The 10,893-nt window shown below is 40.5% G+C and overlaps 1 protein-coding gene across 1 annotated transcript in view; it reads right to left on the reverse strand.

Annotated features, from left to right (window-relative positions):
• The window catches only part of PCSK1 (proprotein convertase subtilisin/kexin type 1), a 39,240-nt gene extending 29,371 nt beyond the window's left edge, over window positions 1-9,869 (reverse strand). The window contains exons 1-4 of the mRNA XM_021699227.1: window positions 9,421-9,869; window positions 6,493-6,597; window positions 3,114-3,224; window positions 571-717 (exon numbers count right to left, since the gene is read on the reverse strand). Of these exons, the coding sequence (XP_021554902.1) occupies window positions 571-717; window positions 3,114-3,224; window positions 6,493-6,597; window positions 9,421-9,600 (543 nt within the window). The 5' untranslated portion in view covers window positions 9,601-9,869. The remainder of the gene's footprint in view (window positions 1-570; window positions 718-3,113; window positions 3,225-6,492; window positions 6,598-9,420) is intronic.
• Window positions 9,870-10,893: the final 1,024 nt, after the last annotated feature.

Here is a 10,893-nt window from a genome sequence, read left to right on the forward strand (position 1 = left end):
TGAAACACTGATCTTAAGGCCTAAGATATCATGTAGTACTTAACAGACAATTAAGTAGTTTTCATTTACTTATTTTCCATTCATAATAAACATTTCTTTTCTCAGCTTGCCATTTTTACACTATGTGTGTACATTTTGAATTTGCATGGAAGGACTCTCATTCACATAATTTCACAATGTCAGAGATATTCACCTATAAAGGATGTGAGGAAGAAGACTATGAAAATGAGCTCAGGCATTATTCTTGATTTGATTGCTTTAATGCCCCCAAATACTGAGTGATGTCGAGTCTGAATGGCTTTTAATAATTTAGCTGGTATAGATGCCTCCCCCCTTCCTCAACACACATGCTTTTGTAAAATCCTTGGCTCCACTGAATTCTTTCAGTGCCCACTGATACAAAAAAAGTTCTTATGTGCTGGCAGGAGGGTAAGAGAAAGAGCAAAACCGTGGCCCATTATTCCCGGGGCCAACATCAGAGCAGTCTTCCACTTGAGAAAAGGAAAGCCTTAACAATATGTCTTTGTAGACATCTCCCTAAGTTGTAGTCATGGGAGGGCCCAGACTCACATAATTTTCATAGATGTCTGTGTGATTCCACTCCAAGCCATCGTCCAGTACTGTGATAACAACTCCTTTGCCTGTGATGCCTTTTTGCCAAACAGGTATCACATGGAGATCCAGCTTGGGCAGGGCTGCAGTCATCCTAGTATCTTGCTGGTAAAGAAAAACAAAGAATTGGTAAAATCATGATTTACTTGCTGCAAAATGAGAAGTGAATCTCAAGTCTGGAGACCCATCTTCCCCCCCCCCCCCAGGGTCACTCTACTTTTTAGAAGAAGGGGAAATAAAAAACAAAGTTGATGGTAGAGCCAAGTGAATCATCAGAGTACTGTTCTTTTCCCAGTTGTTCCAATGGAAAATCCCCTGAAACGATGAATTGCTCTGTGCCCCTTCTCACTGAGCTTCATAGCTTCTAAGAAGAAGTTTATCCCCAAGTTTCATTCATTTATAATGACACACTCAAGCTTTTTATCTACCAGAGTTTTATTTGGTGTCCCATGTTCCCATCTCTCCCAAATCCTGAGCTGCCCTTGCCACACTGAACCTACTTTATATTGTCTGGTTCATAGTCATTCATGGGTGTTTTAATAACTTTTCAAAAAGCAGGACCTGGAATGTCTAGGAGGCTGCCATCTCACCAAGACTTGCAATTTAATTGCCTATTTCCAGGTATGAGTGATGTATTTTTTTTTTCAAGTATCAGTGATTTAGAGAGGAAGTATCTATGAGAGGAGATTTGGAGTTTTGCTTTTCAGATAGATTTTCTGATAGTTACAGTGTGTGGGACTATAAGTGAGAAGAGCTGGACAGCAAGGGAATAGAGAGATGAGCACATTCCCAAGCATTTGAGGGAGATGCTTTAGAAAAGTACCAGGTTTCTGGTGAAAGGGACAGTAAGAAATTTATAAATAATAACAGCCAAAAGTGTCAATGAGTGAATTTCCCCTGGCTGATTCTCCTCGGAAAGAAGTAGGGGAAAACTTTTTTTTTTTTTTTAAGGATGTCTTCATTCACTTTAGAGAGAGTGAGCCCATGCAAGTGAGGGGAGGTGCAGAGGGAGAGAATCTCCAAACAGACTCTCTGCTGGGCACAGAGCCCTACATAGAGCTGATCCCACAACCTGTAAGATCTTGACCTGAGCTGAAACCAAAAGTTGGACACTCAACCAACTGAACCACCAAGGCGCCCCAGTAGGGGAAAACTCTTAAAAGAACTTACAAGGCCAACATGAAGCTAAATCACAGGAGGCTCTAACTACACATAGATTTTTGGCCAAAGCCAGAGAAGATCTCTGTGTCAGTTGCAAGAACAATCACACAGTGTGGTGGTTAAGAGTATGACCTCTGGAACCATGAATTATGGCCCTACCACTGGTAGGGCCATCTGGTTACCAGATGACTTTGGCAAGTTACTAAACTTGCCCATGTCTCTGTCTCTTCATCTGCTAAATGGGTATAATCATTGTATCTACAATATGATGTGAAAACTAAATGAGTTTATTCATGTCAAACAGTTAGAATAGTATTTGACATACAGTCAATACACAAATGTTAATGAGTCTCTTCTACTGCAATGAACAAGTATTGCCTAGGTTAAGAGAATGTCAAGAGGAATCGATCCCTTTTCCCGTCCTTTATGCAACAAAGATGTCTAAGCCTTAACTTATGCTTGTCATGAAAACTTATCTTCTATAGTATTCTCAACAAAAAAAAAACACTTCTATCAACATGTATACTGCCATAGAGGTTTAATATTAAAATGGAAGGGAGAACACTCTGCAGGCAAGAAGGGACACTTAAAATTTCTCTACTCAGGGGGCCCTGGGTGGCTCAGTCGGTTAAGCATCTGCCTTCAGCTCAAGTTCAAGTCATGATCTCAGGGTCCTGGGATCAAGCCCCGTCTCAGGCTCCCTGCTCAGCAGGAAGTCTGCTTCTTCCTCTCCCTCTGACCCTCCTCCCCTCTTGTGCTCTCTCTCAAATAAATAAATAATCTTTTAAAAAAATTTCTCTACTCAACACACACATACCAATGAGGATTTGGTATCTTAAAAGTAGAACAGTTTGCAAGTCTAGACATCTGCTTGTAGATGTCTTTTGTCTCTCCTTGTGTTCCTTCCTTTAGCTTGGCTCAGAAATTCTCACTTTTAGCATGTAAGAATTGCCACTCAGGGCTGTATATACTGAATCATGTTCACTGTACCCTTTGGATGATTTAAAGGTTCTCAAGAGTAACTGACCAAATGTGATTTTTGCCATGATTACTGTTTTGGAACTCTTAACTTGCAAGACATGATTCTTCTGCATTTGCTCCAGATAAGCTTAAGAGAAGAAAGTAACAATCCTTCTTCTCATAGAGGCTAAACATCTGTGTTTCAGACACTTTCACCTAGTAAAACAGGAGATCCAGATCATGGAAGATCCCATCAGCCCTAATCTCCAGGTAACATAGCCCTCTACTGAATTGTTTATCATTAAAAAAAAAAAATCTATTTTGCAGATGTAACAAAGTAAATAGCCCAGGTCCTATACAGTCCTTCTGTAAATACTTACCAAGTACCACTGCTGATTCCACATTGGATCATTGAAGAGATTTAGTGCTGAGTCTCTTAAAACTGAACGTTTACTTCTCTCTTTTTCATACTGTTGTTCAGCCCATATTACCTACAAGGAGTTTTATAGCAAGAAAATCAGCAGTCAGATAGTCACCTCTGTGTAACCATCTTCCCTCTAACTAGCTCCAGTACCCTCCCCATCAGAGTTGAGGCAGTTCAAAAATATTTTCGTTTGACTGCAGATCAAACTGGCAGCTCAGTGAGAAGAAGGCATTGCCACTGGGGAGATGAACATTTCCTCTATTACAGTAAACTGTACCTTTAGGGGGAAGGGAAGGAATCAGTGAAGTGATGATTCCCTCAAATTATTTACACTATGATTCCAGTGGAGGTAAAAGTTCAGCCTGCTTCCATCAGCAAATGGACCATAATACTGATTTTTTATTGCAGTCTTAGGGTTTTGTAGCTGAAAATTTGTCCATTTTCATGTAATGAGTCAACAAGCTAAGAGATTCCAGAGACTGCTGTTATGGTGCTCTTACAGCTTAATTTCTCTTTCTTTACATGCAAAAGGTAGAAATTGCAAATGTTATGCCAGACAAGAAAGGTGCTGTGTCTTTGCAAATCTGAAACTCTGGCTCCCCTGTGCTTCAAGCTCCTGCTTAAGAGTATTTAATATGAGAAACAGATCCAGGGTGATGAATGAGTATTACTGACCATGCACACTTACCATTAATTTAGTCTCATGTATTATGCAAAGAGATCTGACAATACAAAAATTACCTTTCCCACATTTATGGTATAATCCTATTATACTTGAGACCCTGAGAGGGTGAGGGACTGCCTTGTGGTTATATTCATTATGAAATAATACCATGCTCTTATTTCACTGAGCAACATGACTGTTTCTTACCCAAAACATATTCTCTCTGTTGTACACATGATGACAGTCCAGTGTCTGGTGGGATGTTGTTAATGTGAGAATACTCATGAGTCAGATCCAAAAATAAAAACTAAAAAATAATTTGTTGCTAAAGGATAAAACCATCCACTAAGACTGTCCTGAATTTTCAATTAGAAAATTTATGGCAAACCTATTATAAATATTGGGAGGGACTTGAAAGCTAGACATTAGTTGCTATAATTTATTTTTAAAGAGCCTGTATGTTCAAGCTTAATTGTTTTGGCTTAAAATACCTCAATGCTTGTAATATACAGCCTGTCATCTGAGTTGGTCTTTGGAAGCTGGCTGCTAGGGAACAAGTACTAATCTTTGATAGAGAGAGTCACTTACAGTTGGAGATTTCATTAACAGACTTGTAAAGATAGCTTATTGCTGCATTTCAGAATGCTATTTTGAAAGAATATTATCCCCCATCAAAAAAAAAAAGAGCAATAAAATGAAAATCAAAAGCAATTTTTTAAAAAGGGAATATAAGAAGAGGCACTCGCCATCTGATCAGATAAACATTCCATTGTTGGAAACAGTGTTATGATTAATGTCATTAACTCCAAATCCCATATTAAGCTCTACAAGACCAGACCAAATGGAATAGAGGAAATTAGTGGTATCTTTCTTTTATGTATGTAATAGGTATCATGTACTTAAATGTAAATAATCCTTTTGATTTGGGAAGAGCATTAAAGATCATCTATTTCAACTTTCCACTGCTAGCTTCTATGGGTTCTAGGATTTTTTCTAAAATAGTTATCTGGGGATAACTTTTCATAAGATTATATGGATTCTTTTTTTTAATGAAGTTATGCTGGAGATTAAATTCTTAGCCTTTCTTCATTATCACTTGAGATTTTTGCTCCAAAATCAACTATTAAAGAAATACCTAAAGAAAAGAACTGGGTCATTAGTTCACTTTAGTGAGATACTTGTAGTAATAATAACAGGTATTTCTCCACTCTGTCCAATTTTCTTCTGTGAAGATGAGAAGGGAGGTCAGTTTGACTTCCTTGTGCATTAGTGTCAGGCATGCATTTAGGCAGACAAGGAAATCTCTTCCTTGCTTTGCTCAAGGACTAAGCTTAGCCAGAGTCTTGGAAGTTGTCCTACTTTTCACAGCCCATACAATGAGTCATCTGCTTTGGGATGGCAAAAGGAATATTTCACCGGACAAGAAACTTTTCAAGTAATCTTGAGCCTCTGATTTGGTCTCACACATCTAGCCATTAACCTGAGTAAAAGCTAGCTATGGGTGCCTAGGAGCTGCGGTTCGCTGGCCATGGTCCTGATATAGCGTTCTTTGCCTAGGTGTGGTGGTTGACAACCCAGGCCCAGGCATCCCCTACCCTGATAATTTGCCTTTTTATTCTTCATTTTAAAATTCTATCAGTTTAAGAACAAAATAAATAGGAAATTATTTCACAGGGTTTATAAATTCCATGTACTTTCAATAGTTTTATCACCTTTCTGTCACTTATATTTTCTTTCTAGCGAGTTGAAAGGGTGTATCCTATCTCTCACAAAGCTTCCATAATTCTCTGGAGTGTCCTAGGTAACAGAAATCATGATAACAGAAAACAGGCCAGCCAGGATAAATTTCTACCAGTATGGCACATTCTTGAGAAAAGGCAACATTGTGTATGCAAATTTCAATACTCCCAATATAGTCACCATTTCTATTGATACATTTGCTGATCTTGAAAACAGACTTAAAAAATCAATAGGTACACTAGATATACATTCAAATTGTCCTCACACTATTTACCTATATTCATTCTAGACATTTCCTGCTCTTGCCTAATCATTGAATATGTATACAAACCAGGATAAAAAGAGATCTAATGCTTTCAGTAAAACAATACAATACTTATGGAAACATTTGGCTCATAAAGACATGGAATTAAAACTCACTCATTAGCACTAGTTCCCCATATAACCAAACCAAACAGAAATGGTAAAATGTGTTTTCAGTTATGCTGAAATTTATTAAAATCAATGTTCATATGTTAAATTTCTTTGGCATCCTCACATTAAAGTCCTCATAAATAATAGGCATATAATAAAAGGTTGTTAATTGATTGTACTGGCAAATATTTTTATTAGAGCTGCAATTTCATTTTTAATATTCATTTTCATGTTCTTTGGCTGGATTTGTGAGCTAATATTTTAAACATATATTTTTATATAATATATAAAATTTATTTAACTTAGTCTATCCAGTCCAATCCAGTTATTATTATGTGCCTTGTGGTTATATTCCTATAGAATTAAAACCCTATAGAAATAACAAGAAACACTACAGACAGATAATTGTGACCACAATAAAAGATAATCACATTTGCAAAGTGTTTTTTGCTCTTGTTGGAAATCATAAAGCAGATAAGTCAGGTTATTTGTTTGAAGACAAATGTACAACACTTACACGGTCATCATCAGATAATCTCTTAGTAATATGAAGGGCACTCCTTCGAGACCTTCGGGGATGGTTTTTATATTTGAATAAGTAGTGATTTTCAAGTGATCCAATCTATAAAGGAAAAAATATTAAAATAAAAATCCACTTTATCCAAAATAAGTACATATGGGTTAGATTGAAACCCATGCAACTTAGAGACAGGCAATTTTTATTAAGCCCATTCTTTATGAGGAAGACACTGATAGAAGCCTTTGCTTCTATCTCTTGTCACTGTGTTAAGTAAGTTGAGCTTACAATATTATCACTTGGGCTCACTGTATACTTGGGGGCTAGTGATATCTCTTTTTCACAGATTTCAGGGGAACTAAATTTGTTTTTGTGTGACAATATTGTGTAGGTAGACATTTCTTTAAAAAAAAAATACCCACTCTATCCTGTCAGAGAAGAATAATTTGTGGAAAGCTAGCAAACCCTTTGGGTACTCTGTATGATCAGGGTTACATTCAGCTAAAATGATTTGTCATTGTTATAAAATATAGCCATTGAAGCTATAGTGATAATTGTTATAAGCTACTAGTAGAGAACATTTGACTTTCCACTAATTCAAGGCGCTCCATACATGGAGCTGGGGATAGGGGAAAAGTAGCCCTAAGAAAAGATCATCAATGTTTAGCTCTTCCTCTGCTATCAACTGGTTTTGCTTCTGGTCACCTGTCTAATTCTATCTTTATCCTGAGGCCTTCAGGAGCTCAGGGTAGTGATGCTAAATTACTGCAAACAAAGGGAAAAATAAAGAGAATCAAGAAAGCACTATCAATCTTTTACAAAGAATTATTATTTTAAAAATGTTTGTTAGTAATGCCATTTTAGCTGGAAATGGCTAGAGAAAATATAGCACATGCAAATCATATGTAAATACAGATTTTCCCCCCACTATTTCTTAAAGTTTCTTGTGACCATTCCTTCCTTTCTTTGAAGATCCTACCAAGAATACTGATTTATTATTTTTTGGTTTGGGATTTGTGATTTTGAAAGCAATTCCCATAATGAATGGTCCAGGTTTGGAAATATGTCCGGGGCTAACAGGTGAGAAAAGAAAACAGGGATACTTTTGCTCTCTTATCCAATCTCTTTCCACACAGTTACCAGTGCTATTTCGCTGCCCAAAGGATATAGGATTAAGTACCCAGTTATTCCCTCCTTAGGACACACAGGATTTCTATGTTGCCCACAGTAGCTACCATTGCAATTCCACCTACTGCTCACACTCTCCTCAGATCCCAACAATTCCTTGCAGTTTCTTCTAAGCTGCTTTCTTTGTATCTTCCTTGTTTCCTACAATCTGTTTTCTATGCCTTGAGTGCCTTCTACAATCTCACCATGTTCTCCTGGCAATCTTGACTCTTCTTCCTAAACCTTTGGCAAATGTTTCCTCCACTGGGCTTTTTTTCACTCCTCAGTTCATGTCCCTCTTCAATCCCTCAATCAACAAATATTGAGAATCCAGGTGCAACTTCTATTACAGCAATTACATGCAATTCCAATTGTTTGTTACTAAACCAATCTCCTCTAGATTCTTGATTCCTTGAAAGTTGCTTTTCTTCCTATTATTCCTCAGACCCTAACATGGAGCCTGGCACAGAACAAAATCTGGGCAAAAGCAAAAAGTCTTGTTTGGCTCCTGGGACACGGAGAAGTCAACCTGCGTATTGACTTTTCTGCTGGGCATTTTAAAGACAATTTGGCTCGTAAAGTTGGGGAATGAAGCCTCTGGCAAGGAGAGGAGTATTCCCCCAGCGGATTCGATCTATGGAATCGCCAACGCCCACGCCGATTACTCATCCGTGACTTCAGCTGCATCTCTACAACCACCTCCAGAAAAAACGCGCCAAAATGTGTTACAACTCCCTCCTCCCCCGCTTTGAGGCACAGTTCCAAGGCAAGGGGCGAGGGCTTGATTCTGAGCCAAGGAAAAGGAAAGCTTAGATTAGAAATCACACCCCCTGGGGTTCCCCCGGGAATCGCACACCTAAGCTGTCACTCTAGTATTGCCTTAACGCCCTTACCCTCCCCCCAGCTATCTATTAAACCAGCTCTCCCTTGAACAGGCAAGTTTTTATCACAAGCTGAAACCCTCGGGGAAGCTATTAGGCATTTGGCTGAATAACAAGAAGGAAAGAAGACCTTTCCCCACAGTCATTTCGGCAGCTTGACCCTTCAGGGGGACTGACCCAGCAAAGTTGTGAAGCTCAGACTTTGCAAGTTCCCGGTGAAGACCCGAACCTCCCAGTAGAGGCGAGGGGAGTTGGTCCCGTGTCTTTCACCCACCTCTTCTCCAGCCCCCTCCCCAGGCCACTCCGCGGACCCCCAGCCTCTGGGTCGTGAGTCCCGGCCTCTGGCGCTCTTCCAATGTCCTGGGCGTGCCCGAAAGGCCGCGGGCGGACATCACCAAGCCTATTTGACCCCTTGCATCAGGATTTAGATCTGATGCTGCCATATTGAAAAAAAAAAAAAAAAAGGAAACAGCCGGCTCCTGACGCAGAGACCAGCTGAGTCCCAGGGGACAGAGCGCAATGCCTCTCCCGGGGCGCTTGGTTGGAAAGAGCCTGCGTGCATCTCAAGTTCGGTGAACAAGCGTGGAGGGATTTTTCTCCCAAACCACGCGGGAATGGATTTAAATGCCAAAGCGGACGACAGCAAGAATAAGCTTTACCCAGCTGCGGCGGCTTCGTTCTGCCTGGCTGCTTCCAGCCCAAACAATAAATAATGCAAGCCTTTTTTCTCCAAGCGCGCCAGGGGCGAGAGCTGCAGAAGCTTCTGCTCTTTGCCACTGGGCTCAGGAGAGTGCGACCTGGGGCTTCACTTGGGAGACCGCGCGTCAGTCCCGCCAGTCCCCTGGGCCCCAGAAAGTTTCAGGAAAGTGCAAACTCTTACCTGACCCAAAAGGTCATAGCCCAGCTCCTTTGCTATGGCCGAAGCTGCCTCCGGTCCCCCGGGGATCTCCGCCGCCCATTCATTTACAAACTGCCTCTTCGCTTTTACACTGTTCAGTGCACACCAAGCGCAAAAGAGAGCGAAAGCAGTACACTGCAGAGTCCAGGCTCTTCGCTCCATGGCTCACACACTCGCTTGCACACAAGTCGGAAGGAGATGGGGGAAAGAAGCAAGAAAAGAAGCAAGAAAGGAGAAAAGCCAGAAACACTAGCCCTTTTCACCCTCAGACTCTGGACCACTTCTCGCTCCCGGTGGCTCTGTTAAGAGATAGGAGGCGCGCGAGGAGAGGCTGGGCGGTGGCGAGCGCTCTTTGGTCTCCCGGCTGAGTGGAGCCCCAGCCCTTCCAAGCCGGAATGGAAATGAGTGTTTACACGTCAAATCGACGAAAGCCATCTCTTGACGTCAGATCTACCTGGACTAAGATCTGGATGGTATTCCCGGCGGGGTGGAGAAGCGGCTAAAATAAGCAGGGAAAGATTAAGGAAAGGAAGGAATCGTTTGCTGGGATCAGTTAAGTCGGCTCCCTGACTGACTGTAAATTCTGTAGCCATGAGAAACACCTTCACTTTTCAAAGAGAAGTGCCCCTATTTGAATATTACTACCAAGAACCAAAGGCTGGGAGTTAAAGTACACTTTGCCTTCCTCCTGTCGGTTTTCTTTACATTTACTTAATTATCTCATGGGTTGGGGGGCGGGGAGGGGGGTGAATTCTTATAATAGCCCTGTGGATATCAGCACCTGCTGTGAAGAACAGGGGTCTTAAGTCTGAAATTGGACAGAGACTGGTAGAGCAGAGAGGAGGGAAGCTTCTATTGCCCAGATTCTGATCTAAATTGCCTAAGAAAATAAGCACGTCTGGAAGACATTGTTAAAGCAATACTTTTAAAAATGTATTTTTAACTAACATTGAAACCACCTAAAAAAAACTCAGTTTAGTTCCTCTTCTCCTCACTTTCTCAACTTAGTAAAACGATATCTAAAATTCTAGTCTAGATATTGCAAAGCCTAGTATCACCCCCCTTTACTGTGCTTATCTGAAAATGATTAATCACATGATTTTTAAAAGAAAATTATTTTCTTTAACCATCAACAAGGGGGTCTAGGGACACAAACCCTGTTGTGTTAACTCATGGAGAGAAAAAGCGGGTTTTATTAACTCTGAACTTTCCATTTTTTCTTCAGTAGAGCTCCTCACTGGTTTTGAGCTGAAGCTGTGCCATTACTTTTCCATAAAATGCACAGTGTCGCTCTGTGGAAGAATGTTTTTTTCGTGGAAAGAGAATTAGCAAAAGTCTAAATGGCCCCCCGCACCTTCCACCCACCCCCACACAGACCCCGAAAATGGATTCAGTCTACCTTGGCTGACTGAGCCTATCTCAATCCTCAGGGGTTGAACCAGGCTGGAAAAGCCC

Source organism: Neomonachus schauinslandi, chromosome 7 (genome assembly GCF_002201575.2).
Source record: "Neomonachus schauinslandi chromosome 7, ASM220157v2, whole genome shotgun sequence".
Lineage (NCBI taxonomy): Eukaryota > Metazoa > Chordata > Mammalia > Carnivora > Phocidae > Neomonachus > Neomonachus schauinslandi.